The sequence below is a fragment of the Anabas testudineus genome, chromosome 1 (genome assembly GCF_900324465.2).
Source record: "Anabas testudineus chromosome 1, fAnaTes1.2, whole genome shotgun sequence".
Taxonomy (NCBI): Eukaryota; Metazoa; Chordata; class Actinopteri; order Anabantiformes; family Anabantidae; genus Anabas; species Anabas testudineus.
In genome coordinates, this window is record NC_046610.1 from 20,836,630 (window position 1) to 20,859,466 (window position 22,837).

Here is a 22,837-nt window from a genome sequence, read left to right on the forward strand (position 1 = left end):
ATAGCTAGGTCCAGAAATACAATTTTCAATTGCTATCAAGCAGTGGTTAATACTGAAACGTTTTCATAACTCTTCAAGCAGACAGCATTGCAAACAAGCTAAACAATTCATCTCACCTCCAAAAGCATCACTCCATCACCAACAAAACAGATCATATATGTCTCAAAAGAAGCTCATTCTAAGTCTCACTGAGGAACCAAACACTAACACTTGTGGGTTAGTTCTTTACTTTAAATCAAGAAGGGACAAGACTCAAGAAGTAGGTGGGGCAGTCATCTAATACTGTACACCACCACATTGAAAAGTGAAGACTTTCAGCAGAGGTTTGACAGAAGTGTGGCGTTCAGCATTCAGCTATTGCTGCCATTTTTATACACACACCATAATTTTTGTTGGATTATTATTTAAAAATGGGACAAATGGCTGGCAAGCAATTGCATGGTCAGGCATGACATGTTTCCTCACTACTCCATGACTAATCAAGCAGGTAAAAGGTCTGTGGGTGGTTTTGAGTAATACGGTTCCATTTTGTAGCTGAACTGTCAACATGAGGTCCAAAGAGGTGCAGGTAAACGATGCCTCCATGAAATAAAGGTAGACAATAGTGAAGATATGCTTTATGAATGTAAATACACAGAATTTCAGCTAGTTTGTTAGAGAACACAAAAGATAGCACCCTTTTGTATCAGATCACCCAGATTTTGGCCAAGCAAAGACAACAGAACATGTGAACAACGGTTGTTTCGTGTTACCCAGGGATGTTATTAAAAATGGATTGTGGACTGTGAACAATCCATTCGTTGCTAAAGGAGAAATCAACATGAAAGCCAAAGAGCCGCCTATGTCAGAAAATTTAGACACACTGAATCTGAAAAAAGAATGTAAATCAAAGGTGCTGTGCCAACCACTTTCATAACGTCTTGAAAAAGAAAGGAATCACTGCTCTATAGAGCAACACTCACAGAATGGGACGGCCATGAACGGCTGACAAGCATTGTGAGAAGAAAGACCCAAAAACAACAGTCAGTGACGTCACCAACAACCTCCACAGAGCAGGGTTAGAGCAGTGGTGATCTGAAGAAGAAGGAGACTAATCTTCTTAATCACTAATCTTTATTAATGATATGATGGTAGCAGCAGGATTTATTCAGAGGTGAACAGAAACATTTTCTCTGCTAATTTATGGAGTAATACATTCAAATGAATTGGAAAGAAAAAGCTTCATCATGCAGCAAGACATTAAACCTAAGACGCATTTCAACAAAGGACTTCATCAGAGGGCAAAAGCTGAAAGTTATTTTAGACTGGGAAAGTCAGTCACCAGACTTTGAAAAAGCTGAAAAGGAGACTGAAGGGAGAAACCCCCAAAAACAAACAAATGAAGGAGACTGCGGGAAAACAAAGAGAAAAGCATCAAAACAAGAAACTTTTTTTTATTTCTAGTTTAATTTACTTTAAAACACTCTAATTGAGTATTTTTATTCACTTCACTTTTGTATGATCCACAGAAGGTCTGACGCTCTATGTCGTGTACATAGCACCAATGAAAAGCTGGAATTCTAAACTTCTATTTATTATTCTTTTGACCTTAAACCCAATGCAGCAAAACTAAGTACAGTATATTACACTTGTTATTCTAATGCTTTTTTTTTTGGAGGCATTTTATTATTAGATTAAATGGTAAAAAAAATGTTTTTGCCTACAGTGTGTGTTCTGCTTCCTCGCTAATGTACAACAATAGAAGCAAAAATAAGAACTGTCCTTTATTTCTCTATGCTCTTCTAAGTAACGTCCTTCTGAGTCCTCAAAGCTTGTTTTTGTTACTTCACGGCAACAGCACATACTGCTTTACTGATAAAGCTAATTCAATCATACGCTGCACCCCAATAGAGCATTTTATAGGAGGACAATATGGAAAAACTGTGCCAAGAGATCTGACTTAAATACCAGCACAGCTTAAAGAGGTTCTGGAGGGGGAAACTAATCTCTCTGAGTAATAATATCAAACCAGATCTGCGTGTGAGGGTCTCCTAGCATCCATTTGCACCATGAGTATACTGAAAATATTCAACCCACTGAGCAACCTAATGCACAATGCACACATACAAGGACACAGGGGTATTAGTGATGACCTTGACCTTCTACTGACTTTCATTTATTTTCAGGAGGTGTAACCATATCAAACATTACTTGTGACAAATAGATTTGTTACTAGAACTAACGTGCATTGTCTGTGATTAAAACCTGATGGTTTTTATTCTTATTGTTTCTTCAAATCTATTAAAATACATTAATAAGTGACGCTGTTGCAATGTACGACACATTTCCTCATTACAATGTACATGGATTCTGTGGTATACTGGAGTCAATTTGCTGCTATAAAACTGGCTGGAACATCAAATGTGTATTAATCTGCAGCTGAAAATAGTTCCCAGTAATTGCATTATTCACTCCAGTTTGAGTCACATTTGTCAAACACTGCAGTGTCCAAATGTTTCAGTAAATTGTTTATTCTTTTCTTTTTAAACTTAAATATCCTGCCTTTCAAATATTGGAAAGTTTAATTTGGAGTTTGAGTAAATGACTGTTCATAACCAGAAGTATAAAGATGTATAAGATGGTCGCTGACACCCTCCTGAAAGTGCTAGAATTGAAGGTCCCAGTGTGGAAGACAGGAAGAGTGGAGAGGCACAGAATCCAGGTTGCTTGAAGTTCAGAGTGAAGTTTCCACAGTCTCTGATAATTTAAGGTGCCGTGTCATCCGCTGGTGTTCGTCCACTATGTTTTATTAATTCCAAAATCAATCCAGACGTCTACCAGGAAATATCAGAGCACTGCACTTCTTCTGTCTGCTGACACACTTCTTAGAGATGCTGATTTCAATTTCCTGCAGGACTTACCACCTGCCCACAGCGTCACAACTGCCACTGACTGCTCTGTTGTACTTGATTGGTCAGCCCTGACCTGAACACCACAGGGAATCTATGGCGTTGCTGTCAAGAAGAGCATGAAAAACACTGGACCCAACAATGTAGATGAGCTGAAAGCTGCTATCAAAGCAAATTAGCCTTTAATTATGCCTCAGCATTGCCACAGGCTGATCACCTCCATGCTATGCCACACTGGTGCAGTAATTGATGGTAAAGAAGCCCCGGCCAAGCACTGAGTGCATGAGCAGACTATTCAGAAAGTGGACATTTGGCTCATTTCAGCACACTGGAAAAAAAAACCCTCAACAAACGATGCACTTTTACATAAAGAAGTCTGTTTATTATTTGATAGATGTATCATATGCATCTTCTTATAACTGTTCTAATAGCAGTAAGTCAAAAATAATAATCATATAATATTTATATAGATATTGATATAGATACATAGAAAACTAATCCAATAATCTACTTTTTTACTTGGACTTTACTTCCTTGTAAAAAAAACAACATGGAGAAATGTATAATCTTCTCCCCAGCTTCAATATAGGCGCTTTAGGGGAGCAAAGAAGATAATACAAAAAAGAAAAAATACACCTGAACATTGCATCTTATAGAACTAGAACATCTGTCAGCAGCTAGTAATGGTGACCATCTCGGTTTAAGACACAGGAAGAGGTTGTTGTTTTCTTTTTTTTTTTTTCTTTGCTAGAACATCTTTGACAAATATATTTTTTGTTGTTTTGTTTTTAAGTTCAGCTTGAAGAGGCTGAAAACGTGTGGAACTTCACGAAAGGAGAGCGGAGACAATGCAACTATGTGTCATCGGCTGGATTCGAATGATGGAACATTAGATTACACTGGTCTCATTATACACCTTGGATGATGATTGTCGGAAGATGAAGGAGAAGAGGAAGAGAGTGGAAAACACCAGACAACACAGCGGAACAGAGGAGAGGAAGAACCAAGAGCGTAGGAAAATAAGTTTCAGATAGCAAGTTAAAGATAGTTTTGTTTATGTGCTTCTCCACCAGTCACCTACACTTGTAAACAGAGGGTAGTGGCACAAACAGTCTGGAGTCCTGTCTGTCTCCAATCCCCAGTGTCCCTCCCGTTCTCTGGGTGCTTTCTGGGAGGTAGCCGCGTCACAGTTGGCAGGGAGAGATATCCACTCTAATCCAGAGAGCAAGTTGTGCAGCGCCCAACTCGTAAACTCTCCTCCCTCTCCTGCTCGAATTCTCGATGTGTAGAAATGAAAACGTGGAGGCTGTTTAACAGATGACGACATGGATGAGGCCATTGGCGACAGACAATTTGGAGGCCGTGAGGGTCGGTATCCAGAGGCTCTTGTGTCTGTCAAGGCCGGAGACGAGGGAAGGCTGTGCCATTCCCACCCCCCTTTTGTTTGAGGAACCGAGCTGGTCCAGCTGGGGTCAAGAGGAGGCATCAAAGCTGCAGAGGGAAAACAAGAAAACTGTTATTTAAAAAAAGAAAATTAGGGGTGTGCTGTAATGGCATAGACAAGACTTCAACCATCATCCATTTCATCTGTTGCTGACATGTCAAAATATCCTCTGTGGTAAAAACCCAATTCACCTGTATTCACTGGCTGGATGAGTCCAGCTCACATGCCTGTAATAGTGACACATCTCCTGATTTTAAAGCGGTGGTAATCGTTTTGAGGTTCACTAAAATAACCACAGTGGTAAATATTAAGTTGTTAATAAATGGATCCAGACGCTCAGCAACACAAGAGGATTTACGCCACCCAAAGGGATGCTTCACAATCTGGCAACCCAGAAGTTGTTCTTGGTTTGTTGCTGAACTATGAAGCATAAACCGCTGATTTATTAACCATTAAAAAAGACATTGTTCTAACATTCTCCCTGTTAAAGGATCATTTCAGTGAATAAGACGGTCACTGCAGGTTTTTGTGTTTCTTATCAGCGACAGATCCTTTTGTTCCCGCTTATGTCTGTCTCCAGTGGCGAGGGACGGCCATGGGACCTGACTTCAGTCTGCACTGTTAGAACAACCTTGTTGCTTTTCTCTGGGCTCACAAATCATCTTCTGACATAAAGAACACTTTCTTCTTTTTACTCACCTGATCCATTAGGTTGTTTGTACGGGTAAGTTACTGTAAGTAAGAGTGGTTTGAAAAAGGTAAAGGCATATAGTGATTGTTGGAGTCAAAATACTGATGTAAAAGAAGAAGTGACATAAACTTCGTTATATGGGAGAATGACCGTGTGAATGAGTTTGAACCACGCCTGTGATTAAACATGATCACATGTGTGTCCTGCAACAGGAGTGGCTATTCTCCAGGGGGAGGTATGTCTTGTCTTGCAGTCATCAAATATTAATACAACCTTCTCGCCCTCCCACTGGGGCCTGATTGAAGATGTAGGATGGCACGTGGGGACAGGATAGAGTCACCTCTAACTCTGTAGTCCCACTGTGATTAGAACTGGGCCAGACTAAGCATGCAAACACATTACTCATGTGGAGTTGGTACACCGTGCTAAGTCATAGAACAACCCTGCAGTGATGTAGGACAGGACATATTTGTTGATCACCTACTGATTAGCAAACAGATGGAAAATACTCATGGCTGAAAGATTTCTGATTGTCATTACTTAATGTAAATTAAACATGTCTCCCAACCAAACAACCAAATGCAAATAGGAACAAACAGTGTATGTGTTAAAATAGAGTCATGGGAGCTAATTACAGGATTATGGGCCCTTATAGAAAGAACAGACAATGACCTTAATTTGCTATTCTTCTTCTTTCAAAGAATCTAATTAACAGGAAAAGAGGTTTATGAAAAAGAAGCCAGTTGCAGTGGGTTTCTTACCTGTCCCATAGCTTGACATTTCTACAGTTGTTTGTGCAGCAGCCAGCCGATATCAAAGCTGTGACAAATAGAAAGAGGGAGAAAGATGGAGGAAAGAGACAGAGGAAGAGACGTTTTAAATGTGTTTTGTTGACAAGAGAAGAGCGCCTCATTAATCTAATGATTTAGCGCGTACATCTGTCTGTTTACCCTGCAAAAACAAGGGAAAATGACTCATGCATAAAACATGCTGATGGAGTACTACCAGTTATAAGCATACAGCATGTGGATATGTAAAAGACGAAACGAGAAATTAGTGTGCATTAGAAAATGCTCCACTTACACGAAAACAGACAGAACCATTGTGATTCAAGTTACGATTATTCCTTTCTTCTATTATGAAATAAAACACAACTATTTATACATGGCCTCCACTTTGTGTGTTCTGTTTTATCTGCAGCATTTAAACCTTTTCCACATTTCCCCCATCGTCTGTTTCAATCTCAGCGGCAACGATGCGAGCGACAGCGAGCAGAGCAGCAACAGCCCTTACAGGGCTGCTGAATGTGAATCATAAAGTTCACGAACACCTACAGGGATACAGATTTATCTTGACTTTAATCACCAAGCGTATCAAATCGTACACTACAAGATAAAGTGAAACACTGGAAGGAGACAAAGAGGGGCAGACAGTGAGACACAGAAAACAAGGATGTATGCTGCTTAGGGAAGCGTTGTCCACTAAATTTAAAGTCATGCTGTCAATGAAGATCCTCAGTCATCCAGATGAAGTCATCTAGACGTCGAGTCGTGGCAACTGGACTTCCTTCTTGTTAGGTCATGCTGTATCATGCTCAGCCTCATTGCCTTGACATACAAGCAGAGCTCTTGACTGTATCTTGACATCCTTGACCAGAGTTTGCTGCTACATGTCTGCCTCTCATGAAAAATACTGCATTTGCTCTGTCAGTAGTTTTAGTTAGAACGTAGCACACACTCTGCTTAAAGGAGTGAAAATACTATTCCTCTTTACCTCTGCCCTTCAAAACTGTTCTTTTACCCTTGCTCGCCTGTTTGATCTCCCTCTCTTTCTTTCTTTCTTTCTTTCTCCAACAATAGTTTCCTCCCCACACGTCCATAATCATGTTTTCAGCACATTTCCTCTCTTGGCACACTAACGTCTCACATTAAAGATTCATAACACTCTTGTGACCACCGAGGATTCCAGCAGCCACCTTCACTGTGTTCAATGCCCCTTCCCTCACTGAGTTTATCTTTGTGTGGGGAGAAGGTGGGGTTGAGGCAAGACAGCAGAGGGATATGAAAACTCCTTTAAAGAGTGAGAGATGTGCAGTGGCGGGCTGGAGGGTATTTTCATTTGGGTGCGTGGAATGAGATTGATTTCATGGCCGGAGCAGAGCTCAGGCCAGTGGAAGAGTGGCAAATACACAATACTCACTTCCTCTTAGCACAGTAACACAAAGAAGTACACAGAATGTCTACAGGAAGTGTAGCTGATAGCTATTTAGATCGTACATCTGAAGTAGGACATTGACTGAACGTGCTCTGATGGATCAATACGAAGAGTGGTCTAGCAATGATATTACAACAGCTTCTGAATGTGGTTTGGTATTGATGCAAGAGAAACGATTCACATAAAACAATTGAGGCTATACAGGAGAATATAATCCTTAGAAATCAGCTCCAAATTTATGTTGGTTACACTATAACAAAGGGCCACGAACTCCCACTATGTAATGTGATTAGGTGCACCACAAAGGACTGCTTTCTACTTTCTAATATCATTTCTATCAGCACAGGAAAAAAACAAAACACATAGCCCAAGCTTACCAATCGCAGACGAAAAATGACAGACCATCTCTGGGGTATCACAAACTTAAACTTGAATACGTATGCAGTAAGCTAAATGGCATGAGCTTGAGTTGAGAAAGCAGCGTTTGAGTTTTATTCCTGAGTGACCCTCACATTTAAAAAAAATTCTGTTTTTGTGTGTGTGTGTGTGTGTGTGTGTGTGTGTGTGTGTGTGTGTGTGTGTGTGTGTGTGTGTGTGTGTGTGTGTGTGTGTGTGTGTGTGCCACACTTGTCAAACTTCTTGAATTAAACCTGAAAGACTTGGCTTTGCTCCCAACTTGAGTGTTTCATTACAAATTCAGTGTGGTGGTGTACAAAGGTCAAATACTAAAAAGCTTATCATCATTCCATTATTAATGGACCCTAACTGCAGTTTTCCACTCACAGCTGTGTTGAGACGAACAAGGTTAGTGTAAGTTGATCACTATTTAGATAGAAAAAGCGTTCAAGCAATGACATGCCAGCAGTTTCTAAATGTGCTTTGGATTGATGCTACAGCTCTGAAACATGCATTTATGATTTATGTTCTTTTTGTTTAATACAAAATGAATATTAGGAAAATTGCCCACTATACAATATGATTAGTTCCAGATGATCTTTCATAATAAACACATGCCGACAGGGCTCTGTTATCAATTTGCTCTACAAAGGTTGGCGCCCCTCTGTTCCTGAGCTCATTACCTTGTCTGGGACGTCCAGATCAGTTTCAAACATGCATGATATTTTAATCTTATTGCACGGTCATTTGTGTCAGTCTCACTTACAATATAGCTGTTCTGACATTTTATAGTGTACCACAACATGGAGACATCTTTTGAGTGTTGGGTTCTGGGACTTAAACCATAGCTCAAGCACAAGAACAGCTAACTTAAATGGATTTACTGTCTCAAGGTTGGAAGTCTCACACACACAGACACACATAGGTCACAAGATTAGAAATGGTTGTCTTATGATGGAGAAGTCCAGTTAACACACACCAGGTCTGTGCCAAAATCCACAGAATCCCTTTAACACGAACGGGATCAACGTCTAATAAAAGTAGCTTTTTTTCTGAATTCCAACCAGAGGTGACCTCTTCAAGAAGAGCGATAAAGTGAGAAAACATTCAGCACACTCGGAAGGTGTTTGTTGATAGTGATGGGCAGGGTGTTAAAACCTAAATTGGATTTAGCAGGATGTGACACATATGTTGGAAGAATGGAGGTTTGGTGTGGGTCAGGGGAAAAGCATATAGATAATGTGATTACTACAGAATAATGTGCGGCCTAAGCCCCCTTAACCCCGTCTGTACAGCAAAGCTCAAGTCAAAGGCTCTAAATTTCCCCACAATGAGATCTGTGAGATTGGCTTGGGAGAAGCTGCTCCCACTCTGAATAAATCACTGTTATGGATGGGGAACGGTTTTCCCTCTGCAGCAAGGCACCAATTATTAACTCAATAATACACATAATCATACGCTTCATCGTGGAATCCAGAGGTCGTTTTTTTATAGGTGCTGTTAACAGAATAGCATCTGATTTTGTTTGTCGAAAAACAAGTTAGTAAAACTGCTTCAAGGACACTTGAATCTGACAAAAATCTGAATGTCTGCTATATAATCTGTCAGGTAAATCAAGCTATTATTGATATCTTGGTCAAGCTAGTAAACACTTGAACCTGTTGTCAGAGCTACTTGGCCCCCAACCCTCCACCTCCCTCTCCTTCTCTCAACTTACAGGATCAATGAAAGGTAATTTCACATGGCCATTCCCTCAGATCTCCTAAAAATCTGCCACATAAATTATTCATGCTGGCTGCGCAGGAAAGCCTGTGGAGATGCATGGTAGATCAGTGACCTTCCGTACAGCTAGCAGTCAGTCAGACAATCAGAGACAGACAGCCAGTCAGTTACAGTTACAGCACTGTAGTTGTCTTAACGTCCCTGAAGCAGCTGCAGTCAGCGCTGTCATGTGCGCCTCTGAAGTATGAGGGGGAGGTCAGAATGCATAATGCAGGCTTTATGCATGGCCACAAACACCAACACCAAGCGGAAACAAAATGCAGGAGATTTATAGAATGAAGTTGGTGTTTGGTTAGTGGCTCACACTTTTTCCCAGAAAGGCCCATCTTGTCTGGATAGTCTTCAAATCAAACTCACAAGCAAAATGTCAGGCTGAGGATTCCCAAAATGTTTTGCTTTACAAAAACTATTACTACTACTACTGCTCCATTGACATGAGTGATGGCAGCAGGTAGGAGCAGCAAATAACCAGAAACCCTGGTATCTGCAGTGTGGCTCACTGTGAGGCTTAAGTGGACTATGAAGAGATGAGAGTATGAAACTCGCTGGAGTAGAACCGGATAATTGGTGCCCTGTAGTCTGATCGAGCCTACAAGAGCTGTTTGTGTGTATGCGTGTGTGTGTGTGTTGTTATGTTGCCTTTGTGATCCTTAGGACACATATCACCATCAAAAGGGCAAGCATAGTCATGCAACCGAATGCAAACTCATGTATTGGGGAACAGGGATTACATTCTGAATACTGCAAGGAAAGTCTGATTGCTTTAGTAATCGCACACATACTGGTTTAGCTGGTGGATAGACATTAACATTTCATATGCTTTATTCTACAACCTAACATTTCTATAGATTCATGTTTAAACACAAGCGATCAAAGAGTGGAAAAGATTTCGAGAAGAGACTGCTCCCACAACATCAGCCTTTAACTCTTGTTTTGTTTCTTTTGTCCTGCGTCTTCAAGCTCTGCATCATCCCTCTCGGTGGGTGGGGGGGGGGCATGTTGTCAGTCATTGGCATGGTATGCATTCTGCTATGACTCTCAAAGGTAAATTAAATATTGAAGCAGACATTTGCAAGATAAACTGCTGTTGTCCCATTTTAACATGTCACCACTCCTCAGAGCGGATGAATAATATAACAGGCCGGGCATACGCTAGCGTGCAGAGGAGTGTGGTGCATGTGGCTCCAATGGGCAGGGATGAGATGCAATGGATTTTGAGCATCCCGTAATTCATTGCTGCTTCATTTAGCACCAATGGCGTGCATTTAATGACTTCTATATTCTTAACTCCCAGAAGCCTTTGGTAGCTAATTAGAAATAGTGTAATTTATAGCATCAGATATAAAAACCTGCAAAAACCTGAATAATGCCATGAAATATAGAATTTAGGTAAGATTTTGGCACATAAAGCCTGAAGTATGAGCTGACATGATCATTTCTGTGTGATGTCTTCAGGGTTACATCAAGGTGTGGACAAAAATTTACATTAATCTTCTTTTATAATACTGCACACGTCTCACCCAAGTATTCTCTCCCAGAAGGGGTGAAAATAGATTTTTAGCACTCTATTATACATGATAAAAAGACTGTATCACTTGAAAACAACTAGAATACTTGGAGAAATCAATATATACTGCTGAAAATCCTCAGTCTTTCTGTGTGAAACTAAATAAAAAAGTAAAATATCAGTATAGAAATTTACCGTCTACAGCATTACAAAGCAACCATTGATTTTCCTCAATTACATGTTCTACCTGCAGCTTAAGCTCCCACAAAGTCAGATGAAAGAGGTAATTAAATGTACATTTTGCTGTAACAGTAAAGGAAATGAGCCAGTCAGTCTGGAGCAAGAGGAGGGGAGGGTTTATGAAATTGATTTCAATATCTCTGAGAGGAAATCTCACAGACCAAAAGGCATCACTAAAAGAGAACTAGTAAGAGATAATGACATAAATATAATGACAAGTGGTGCCAATCATTTCATGTTGGTGGTATCAGTCCATCCGTCCGCAGTAATAGGAGCTGCACACATGCCTTGCTGTCATTCTCATCAGGAAAAACATTATATCAAATGAACATAATGCACAATATGGGCAGGAGATAAATTCATGCCCCAGGAAATGGATAACTACATCCTGCTTGTTCTGTGTGTGAGTGCGTGTGTGTGTGGGGGGGGGGGGGGTAATAATGTTCCCATCAGATGCAGCGGTTTTTACATGTTATGCTCCTGATGTGTTATCTCACTTTGCATCCCTCTTGTAACAGATGGCGGGCTGTAAAAACCATCACACTAAGTGGCAGCGGCAAGGTAACTCTTCGCCGCTGTTTGACCAGCGATACAAAAGACCGACAGCTAAAAGGACAAGCAACACATCACTGAACATTGCTGAATTCAACACAATCGGTGGTCTTACCAATACACTCTAATCCGATCTTTGTTGAAGTGTGTAGCTTGTAGGCTTCCCTAGCAGGTTACATCAGAGTAAGCTCATATTACCAAACATAAAGCTTTTTTTTTTCAGCCATGAAATATGAACTATTGCTGTCTTCATTTCTCTGTAAAAGTGACTGCAGTACTATTGTTTGCATTGTAGACATCCATCAAGGCTTTGCTCACACATACAGAAAGAGCCACATTCCTTTATGTTGTGTTGTGTTTGGCACCTGGTACATGAAAAGGAGCTGTGTCACTGCTGGACACCAGAAGTTATAACTTCTGGTGTCCAGCAGTGACACAGCAGTGACACAGCTTGTCTGTAAGTTTCTTGGCAAAAATCACTCAGGACTAAACGTACATTGATTTAAATATGATGCATGAAACTCATGCAAGATACATTTGATTTAATAAAAGCTGCCAAACATCCAGTGCATTGAAAGCCTTCATACACTGTAGTACAGGCACTCAGCTACATCTCACCAGCTCCACTGTTGTCTTTCATTCCCCTTGATCACCTGATCACCTTATCCTGCCAGCTCTCAGCACGCCACACAGCTCCTATACAGAATAAGTAAATGTAACATAGCCAAATGTGGTTACCGCTGGTGATTTTGGGACTGGCAGAGGTTCCCTAAGGCCCAGCCTTACCCTCCTACATGGGAGCCACTCAACTTCCAGTTAATTACCTGGCCTAGCAAGCTAATTTCCTCTCAGCTCAGTGGGCCGGTCCCCATTGGCATGGCATAAGAGGACAAAGACTGTTCTCCATTCCACTGGGTTTGCATGTCTACCGGATGGCTGGGGCTACTGTGGAACATTTGTCACATACCTCTGGGGTTTGTGCTGGAGCAAACGTTAGTGCACGCCAAGGAGGAGATGTTGGTGGGGGAACATTTTTGGGAGCGTGCAACAATGGTTAGCAATTCGCAGCAGACCCAGAACTAGTGTTTATATGGCTAATTCTTAAAAAGACATCATAAAATTTTAAATGACAATATAATGTGCGACCTCGTAGTATTGCAAATGCACGTCTTGCATGTATTTGCAGTAAAGGATTGTTTTCCTGGCCTATCCCTAATTTATAATTAAGCTTGCCAAAAACAAGTTTTGTTCGGTTGTTAGAAACATTTTACACTCCATTTCCTACTGACGTCACACACACAAATAAAAAGCAAGCTATGCCTCTTTGCTCCATCCAGGTGGAGAAAACTTAAAATACCTGAAGCTGACAGCGACTTGATTAAAAATGACAATGATATGCACCAGAGGAAGATAAACAAAATGCTTAATCAAGCACTCCTTTGGTAATGGCTGCTCTGGTGGGCATAAGCAAGGGTGTTTGGAATAATTGGTCTCAAGTGTGATTACAAAGTCAAATGCCATGATAGCATTTAAAAATACCATTTTCCCATTTGCAGGGTTGTGATAAAGACATCCACCTAGGGGATTTCAGGTGTCTGGTGGCCTCAAATATCTCCCAATCCCCATAAGGAAGATAACACAGCAAGCAGGAAATACCTACACAGTTTAAAATGAAAACTTTAGCCTTTATATGATGAAAGAGAAGCTGACATATAATTTTTTATGGTGTCTGTTGTGGTAGGAACATATTATGAGCCTAAATAAGTCAACCTACACAAGATCTTGCCACTTTAACAAGCTTTAGCACTTTAGCTAGAGGAAATGTAAAGCTGGGACAGTAGCAATGCAATGAGGCTGTCTGGTGCATTATAATAATAATCTATTTGAGTTTCTAATGCTCCCCAAAATCCTTTCATGCCATGCAGCTGTGACAAACATTTGAGTTTTTTCACGCTGCTTAGGCTGTGAGACGCCACAATTTGTCAAGGGGATGCTTTCCATCCATCGCCTTGGCAGACAAGAGTCAGAGGAAGAAGAGAAGATGTGTTACGGAGAGGAAGATAGAAAGATAGAGACGAAGGGGGGTGAACAGCCAGTAATCCACTCAAATACTTCCTCAGCCCGCTTTCCTCAGCTCAGCCTGATAAACAGTGCATCCTCCGGACTGCTTTGTAATCAGAGTTTTCTTTTTGTCCGACAGCTGGTTGTTCACACTGGCGGCCAATTAGGATGGAAAGAGAGAGAGAGAGAGACAGGAAGAGAGACAGAGAGACAGGGAGAGTGATAGACTGGATTTCTCAGTGACAGTGGAGAAGGAGAGGCCAAAGCCTCAGTGATGACTTCCTGTTGCACTGACAGGCAGCAGCACTTCCAAACAACAGCCGGAGGAGCTGAATAGCCTGAACTGAAACTACAATTACAAAGATTAATAGAACGCTCAAGAATAGAGAAAACCAGTTGAACCATGCTGTCGGTACACGTCAGTTCTTATTGAGTCAAAGAACACAAAATGGAGAAAAACACATATATGCTAAATGACAGCAGACATTTCTAACAGATATTAAATTTTTGTAAAAGAATATATGTTTGTTAAACTGACATTAGCAAGTGTAGGCATGACTGGTCTGTCAGGCCTGGGATTCCTACACATGCTGAGATGACACAAGAGCAAAAGTCACGTAGAGCCAGAGGTTTCAACCAGCTTACGGTGTTACTTCTGACAGTCATGTAATTTCAGGAAGAGAAATCAAGGATTGCTGCTTAAAAAAGAAATGCACGCTTCTCTGTGTAAAATGAAGAACATATACTGTAAAAAACAAACAAAGATTTCAAGTGGTATACCATTAACAATGTAAAGCAAGCACTCTGTGTGTACTTGTATAGCTACAGATATCTGTTTACACAGTACACATGGTGGTGTGTGTGTGCCATTCATCAGCATCCCAAGGCCAGAGGTTCTAGCACACACTGTAGTATCTTTTTTTTTTTTCATGCTGCCTTTCTTTCTCCTTCTGATCATCTGAGCAGCTTAAGCTAATGTGCAGAATGTGTGATTGCTAAAGCAGAAAACATGATTAAGTCTCTAGTCTTTCTGAAAAAGACCCTCTGCGGCGCAGAGATCCTATAAGCTTAGCGAACACTCTCCCCCTCCAGTCTGGGTCAGGAGACCACAGTCCTCATGGCTGATTATCTGTCACTAAGAGGGAATCTATCACATGCAACTGATATTTTTGATCTGGGTCAAACCGAAAGCACAATTATTTATTTATTTATATTTATATAGCGCAATATCACACAAACAGCTTCACAGGCCCATATGGGCAAGACAGTATTTATTTTATTAGGAAACTTTAAAAACTCCAAAGAGATCTTTATCTTTTAATTTATGTACTTTCTGTACAGTATCTGTATAGTATTTGAATTCTCTGAATGTCTTTTTAGGTACACCACTTGCTTATTTAGTAATCATGTATTGTTGACATGAGAAGATCCTAATTCTTTTCTCCCGTCAGAAAATATGCCACATTTACCAAAGCACAACGGAGAGTGCGTATAGTTACTGTATGTTGGGGGGTAATCCTTTCTCGCAGCTGTAAAAATAGCAGAACATGTGTGATAAACTTCGCAAAAGACGCAACAGCAGATTGTATTAAAAAGCTGCAGAGGTCAGGGAGTTGTTATGCTTTCATTTTGGATTTTGACAGGAATTTAAATGGCCTGAGCTTTAGTGCTGTCAAGTGGCACATGAACATGAGACTTTCATTTGTCTGAGTAAAAGCCTACACTACCACAGTGACCCTGGATGGGACACTTTAGCACATCTACTCAAATCACACACACACACACAAGCATACATGCAAGTACATAAAAAATGAAATAATACTGGGCAAAGGGCTTAGAGGATAATCCAAGCGAGTTGAGTGTACTACATCCTCACAGGAATTAAATTCTCTCTTCGTCCAAAAAAAGGACATGGCAGTAAGGATGGGTCAGTGGATGACACACGCGGACATGACCACAAAGCTGCTCTCTTTATTCTTCCTATTTCACTAAAGGCTCACTCCATATCTATTCTGCTTATTTATCCTTTATTTTCTCAATCACCTGCACTCTAGATAGTTCAAGTGGTGTTTTGGTGTATTTTAATCCATCAGTAAGCGATTAATTCAATATCACCACAATAGCAGAGTCTCCAACCCCTGGCTATAAGAGCTGATTGCATGTCTTGATCTGACTGCCAGTATCGTGTTGTGACACTTCAAGTCAGTGTCCTTGTCAGGTCAGTGGAGGCATTGCAGCCCTGCCTGGCCGGGTTCATGATAGAGGAAAGCAGATATTCTGACAGACAACAAGCTGTGATATACCAACAACAGGCTTAATGAGGTCTTTATGGATCTGGTTAGGGCTATTTGATGTGTGCATTTTACTCTGAGCTACATTCACAACAGTTGGCAAACCACCAGGGTGGAGGGCCAGTGAGTGCCCTGTACACTCACAACATCTCCTAATTAAGAATTTGCAAGGCATTAATGTGGCGTGGCCATTTGCAGACATCACATGATTTCAGGTTACATGAAGATTGAAACTTTGGGCAGAGTGCACAGACAGCTAAAACAGAAACAGAATGATGATCCAAAGTTGTACGTGTCTTAAAATAATCTTAATAATCCGCTACAATCTGTAGAGATTGCAAAAAGGCTAGAGAGTGCGTGTTTACCCCTAGTCATTTCTGAGGCTACTTCAGGGGGTAGTTTAGCAATTTCATAAAGGTAAACTCACAAAATACAGTTCACAAAAACAATTGTCATAATTAAATTAGCAGACGTCAGAATATCCACATTTCCCATGATGCAACTTAATATTATTTGTTGGATTTACCATGAGTGTTTGGGTACAGTAGGTCCCAGTTTAGGTTTACGCAGTTTGTAACAGAGGCTATCTCTTCTAAATGTGTAGTCTCTTAGATAACCCCGATGACATCACAATGACATCATTAGTATTATTTTCTCTAACATGCTAAAGCTGCTGCAGAGCCTCAAATGACATTATACAACTATTTTCACAGGCTGAGTAGCACTCAGCTTAGTGACTGGTAAACTGATCTTGTGTGATCATGTGTAAAATCTCTAGGCTCCTTTAAACGTAACGGTGTTAGCAAAGATAGCACAATCTGTAACCAGCCATTTGTGTCTTTGATTTGCAATTATCTATTTGTAATGAAATCCAAGTAATCAACAGGCATACAGTGAATGACTCATCACTTAATATAACTTAAGTTTAACCAGAGCACACGTTTTCAGGTACCTACTAACTGAAACCCTACCTGTGTTGTGTTTACTCTGTTTCTGTGTCTGTTTCTCTTGTAATTTCAGTCACATATTGCAAAGTCAGGCAAATATTTCACCTTGAGGAATTTGTCCTTTAGCTTCTGCCAGCTCTGTGCCACTCAGCACTTTTTTTTTTTTACCCGGACTCCAGAAATCATTATCAGCCACTGTGGGATATTTAAACAGCAGCCAAGTTGGTACTTTAATATTCCTCCTATTCTCTGACATCCTTAACTCCCACTGATCCCACTGAAGATGGGCGAGGCTGCAGCAAAGATTTGAGGCTAATTCACTGTCTGCTATAGGAACTGCATATATATATACATATATATATATATGTGTGTGTGTGCCAACAGGTGCAATGCAACACCACAAGCAGAAATCTGAGCACACTTCGTTCGAGCTGATTCTGTTGAGCTTAGGTACAGGACATGAAAACTAAATATTTCTGGGGCCTTTGTTTTCTCTCTCATCCTCAAAGAGACATCCCACATTTCTCTAGAGACACCAACAAATCAATAATGCTGAAAGTTTTTGCAACAGTCAAAATGAGTAAGATTATACCTGCATTCTTAATAAATAAGTGCATTCCAATCACACATTATACATATTGACTAAATCAGCAAAACCTTTAAAAGTATTGCTCGCGTTTGCCTGAGTGTGCGTGTGAATGTGTTTCTGAATTTGTACATATCTGTGTGTGAAAGATGTTGTACTGCATCTGCGTCATTCACTGCACTTAACAGGTCATTTTTCAGTATTGCCAGCTTTCGTGCTGTGAGCTGAGGCGATGCTAATTAGAAGAATAAAACACAGAATGATCACATGCACTCACATGTAAAGATGACCCTGCGCATACAAACACACACCTACCATTCATGCCATTGTAGATGCTCCGATGATGAGGTGACAGCTCGTCCCCAGCCGTCCTCCTCTGCCCCTCTCGTACGGGGCTGCCCAACTTCACGTGATCAGGGCTCATACCGTACTGGTGCCTGTGAGTTTCAGGGCTGCCCCCCTGGATCATGCAGTCTTTTTCATGGTGCTCACCGCTTCCTATATGTGTTTGCCGGGGTTCGGGGCTCCCACAGCCTATACTGCTAATGCTGCTCCTGTGGTGCCTCTGAAAAAGCTCCCCACTACCTCCCTGGCCCAGGAAGTGCTGCCGCTGGCCCAGGAGAAGATCAGAGCTGTGGTGCTTCGGGTGCTGCTCCGGACTCCCTCGGCCTAGGTTCCTTCCATATTTTTCAGGGCTGAGGCCACGCATGACTCGACTGTGGTCAGGCACAGATATAGAGCCACAGCGGGGTCTGCAGAGCTGAGGCAGGGTGTAGGGGTACTCCAGGCTTGTACTCCGGTGGCGCCCACCTGGATGCTCAGGGCTGGACACTTCCCTGTCTCCTCCACTTCCTCCTACTATTCCACTGATGCTGCTACACCTAGGTTTATGCACCAGCTCAGGGCTCCCTTTTTCCCCAGCACTGCCAATTCCGCCAACTCCTGTAGTCAGGTGAGGCTGTTTATGATGAGGGTGATCGGAGCTGTCAGCACTTCCTGCGCTGGAGGTGCTGCTCCCATCCCCCATGTCTCTCATCAGGAGCCCCTGCCCTGGCACCAGCAGTGAACTATTCTGGCTGTCTATGGAGTTGCGGCACCCTCCCATCCCTACACCCCCTCCACTTCCTCCACCACCTCCTCCACCTGCAACCCCCTTCTCCTCATCGAGCAGTAAGCAGAGCTCCTTTAGCTCAACGTTCTCCCGGATCACTTCCTCCTGTCGAAGCTCCAGCTCCTTCAGTTTCTGGAGATAGAGGGTCACCTCTTTGCGCATGATGCTGGCGCTGTACCGTCCCAGTCGCTGCCACTCCCTGGACACGCGTTTTCCTTTCTGGCGGTCGTCATCCAAGAAGCAGCACAAGTCCCGCAGCTCACGGTTGTCCTCCTGTAGCTTCTGGTTAATGTCCTGAGATGGAGAACAATTAAAAAGCAACAAAGGGAGAAAAATAGTGATGTGTTAAACAGGGCATTAGACCTAAGCATTAGAAAGCACCATCAATTAAGCCAGTGCTGATCAGAGTAGCAAGAACGCAAATGTGCTTTTGGTTTCGTACAAAACAAAATCGTTTTTCTTTTATTAATTGCATTCCAAAGTAAAGCGCTGCAGCCATTTTCCAATTTCAATCCATTTCACTGCTCTTTTAGATATGAGTCAAATACTGTATGCAATCATAATGACATGAAATCCTAATCCTCTCTGTCTTTCCCATAAAAGCACTGACTTACTGTGTACCATTCAATGTGAACTACATAATTTAGATTAGAATGCTCCATAGCAAACGGGGAGGCCACACAAAGAAATAAGACTGGGTAAGGGCAGTTAAATCACACACCAAGAACATTTTACATGCAACATTTATTTACCCATAAAGTATCTTCTTCAGCTCCCTCATCCCTCCTCTGTCGATTAGTAATTTCTGTGATTTAACTCTCCTCTCTCGCTCCCTTTCTTACCCTCAAGCTATTTCCTCTGTAATTAGGGAGCTTGGATGGGTGGAGAGGTGACAAGGTCTCCACGAACAGCAAATGATCCCCATGTGTTTCTGAGTCTACCTCAGGCTAGGTCTCAGCTTTAACTGTAAACATTGTGCCATACGCCTCTGTTATTAGCAGTGCAGAAAATGAAGGCAGCGAGTAAAGGTTACTGAAAACCAGAATGCCATGCCACATTGTTCTAGTGGTAAACTGTACTGCACATACTGCATACATGTATATACAGACCTCTCTCTGTCCTAGCTACATACACCTGATACTCCTAAACATTCCTGCACATACAGTGGAAAGAAAAAGGCCACTTTGACTGAAACAAAACCACTCAAACTTTTTGAGCTTGCTTCGCACAAGAGGAATACCCTTATGTGAGCCATACCTCACCAAAAGTAGCTTTCAGAGGATCTATGATGAAGAATTGTGGGTTTACATAAAGCTGGAAAGAGTTACAAAGTGATGTCAAAGACTATAGAAATTCACCAGTCTACTGACAAACAATCTACAAATGGAAACACTTTGGGACTGTGACTACTCTACCAAGAAGTGGGTAACCAGTCAAAATGACCTCAAGAGCACAACAAACACTCATTGATGCGGTAAAGAAACAACCCTGCATGACAGCCAAAAATTGGAATGCATCATTGGAACTGACTAACGTCTGTATTCATGAGTCTACAGTGTGTAAAACACTGAACTAGAAGAGTGTCTATGGCACGACACCACAAAGGAAGCTGCTGCTTACTAAAAAGAACATTGTTGCACACTGCGCACAGTTTGCCAAAGAGTACATTGACACTCCACAGCAGTATTGGCAAAATGTTTTGTGCACTGATGAAACTATATTGAACTATTTAAAAAGAACACACAGCACTACATCTGGCATAAAAAGGGCACAGCATATAATCATGAAAACATCATCCCAACTGTAAAGTATGGTGGGGGAAACATCATGATTTGGGCCTGCTTTGCTGCATCAGGGCCTGGCCTGAATCAGGATAATGTGAGAATGTCTGTACGTCAGCTGACACTCTGTACAAGTTGAGTGATGCTACAGGACACTGACCAAAAACAACAAATCAAGTCCACAACAGAATGGCATCAGAAAAACAAAATCCATCTTTTGGAGTGGCCAAGTCAAAGCCCAGACCTTAACCCAATAGAGATGCTATGGAACAACTTAAGGTGAGTGACACACAAGACGTCCAAAGAATATGACAGAGCTAAAGCAGTTCTGGAGGAAGAATGGGATAAAATTCCTCCTGAACAATGTGCAGGTCTGATCCACAGCTACAGGAAGCGTCTGGTTGAGGTTATTGCTGCAAAAGGAGAGGGGGGTCACCCAGTAATTAATTCCAAAGGTTCACATATTTTTTCCACTATCACCATGAGGTTATAATGGTTGTTCTCAATAAAGACATAAAAGGAATTGTTTGTGTTATTTTCTAAGCACGTTATATCAGATCAGATCATGTTTTAATGCAGAAAACCACGAAATTCCAAAAGGTTCACTTTTTCTTGCCACTGTATGTGCAGGAATGGAGTATCCTGCACATACAGTAGTTTAGGAGTATCAGGTGTGTGTAGCTAAGCCAGAGAGAGGTCTGGACGCCAGATTTAAGCACTGGCATAAAAACAGAGCTGTAGATTTGCAGTGTCAATAGAATGCACATCACTGGCCTGCACGTTACGTTTACTTGCTCTCTGTTTTACAGAATAAGCTGACTTGTAGACAGACCTTGTTGCTGGTTATGGTTTTCCTTCTTAATAAAACAACAAAAATTAACAAAAAAAAGTGTTAATTTTGAAAAATTAAAAACTAAAGCTAAACTGAAACTGTAAGGCTGTCTCACATTAAGCATGCATATTTAGCCTGCGCACACAGGCTCGACACTCAGACGTCTCAGATCCCCACACAGGCCTGCACAGTGGCACAGGGAACTTCTGTGATACCATCTATTCTCACACCACGTTTGCAGAGGCGCTCTCTACACTGTAGTAGCTAGATTCCTCCTGCCATGCGCGTTCTCAGGTGCGCTCCAAACCTATGATCTCATCCTTCCACCAATGCGCGCCCCCTCACCTTCAGCCCCCTGATCTCATTCAAGTGCAGCTGGAGGCTGCGATTGACCTCTCGGATGAGATTCCCGTGGTCCAGAATCACGCTCATCTTGTCGGCCTCGGACCGCCTGAGCCGCCGCACCAGATCCTCCTTGGTCCACTTGAGCAGCTCCTCGTCAGTCAGACCGGAGATGTCCTCTGCTGGACTTTCGGTCTTCGCTATAGAGAGCTGGAGCTGGGGCTGGGGCGGCGGAGTCGCTTTCTCCATTGGCTCGGCTCCTCCGGCACCGACAAAGGGCAGAAAATACTCAGAGGCTCGTTGACAACCCCTGCTCGCATCCGCTCCTCGGTCTACGTAGGGTTACCGTTTGGAAATCAGTCGCATAGTTTGGCCTTTTCTGTTACTCCCGACACTTCCACAGAGCAACAGCTGACGGTGCCGGCTGAGTGCGATACAGTGGAGAAGGATGCTCTACCCTCCACCTCCTACCTATTACTGCAACATCCTCGCAGCAGAGATGGACTCCAGGCAGACTACTTGCGGCGTGAGTTATCGTCTCGATATAGTATCCAGAACCGGTCCCAAACGTAGTCAAAGTGAATAAAGCTTCGGCGGACGGTCGGTGCACACACCTGCACCTTCAGCACACTGCGAGAGAGAGCGAGGAGCCAGCCCGCTGCTGTGCATGACAGAAACACACAGGGCGCAGGTCCCCCAACACACACACACACACACACACACATCTCTCTCTCCCCCCCTCTCTATAGCTCTCCCCCCTCTAGGGGTTTGTGCCTCATGAAAAATATAGCTTGGTTACTGCGCCACCTAATGTTCAGAATTATTCTAAACAAGCTGCATAAGATGCTGCGTTCATTTCCTCTACCGGTGTAGGGTTTACTGCAAATGCAACTGGGAAAACGCACGTTTCCTCCTTCTTCACACTTCCTGTTCGATTCTGCCACGTACTGGTAGAACAGGACAGGTGGTTTCGATGCACACAGGTGCCAAACGATCGTGCACGTGAACGCAACAGCAAACCCACATGCATAGTTTTACTCCAGTACCATGGACAGCAACACGACGTGCGTGACCTTGACTTATAAATCTGCAGCCTACAGAATATAGAGAAATGGAGACAGGCTGCAAGTGCTTATTTTGAAAGGGACTTTATTACAGTTTATCATTAACTA

General features: G+C 42.1%; 1 protein-coding gene across 1 annotated transcript; it reads right to left on the reverse strand.

Moving 5' to 3' along the window:
- Positions 1–3,467: 3,467 nt before the first annotated feature.
- Positions 3,468–22,321, reverse strand: ccdc85al (coiled-coil domain containing 85A, like). Its single transcript, XM_026358959.1, has 4 exons — positions 21,669–22,321; positions 17,915–19,004; positions 5,785–5,842; positions 3,468–4,379 (listed from the first exon to the last, which is right to left on the reverse strand). The coding sequence occupies exons 1-4, from the start codon at positions 21,912–21,914 to the stop codon at positions 4,361–4,363; spliced, it is 1,413 nt and encodes a 470-aa protein (XP_026214744.1). The 5' UTR covers positions 21,915–22,321; the 3' UTR covers positions 3,468–4,360.
- Positions 22,322–22,837: the final 516 nt, after the last annotated feature.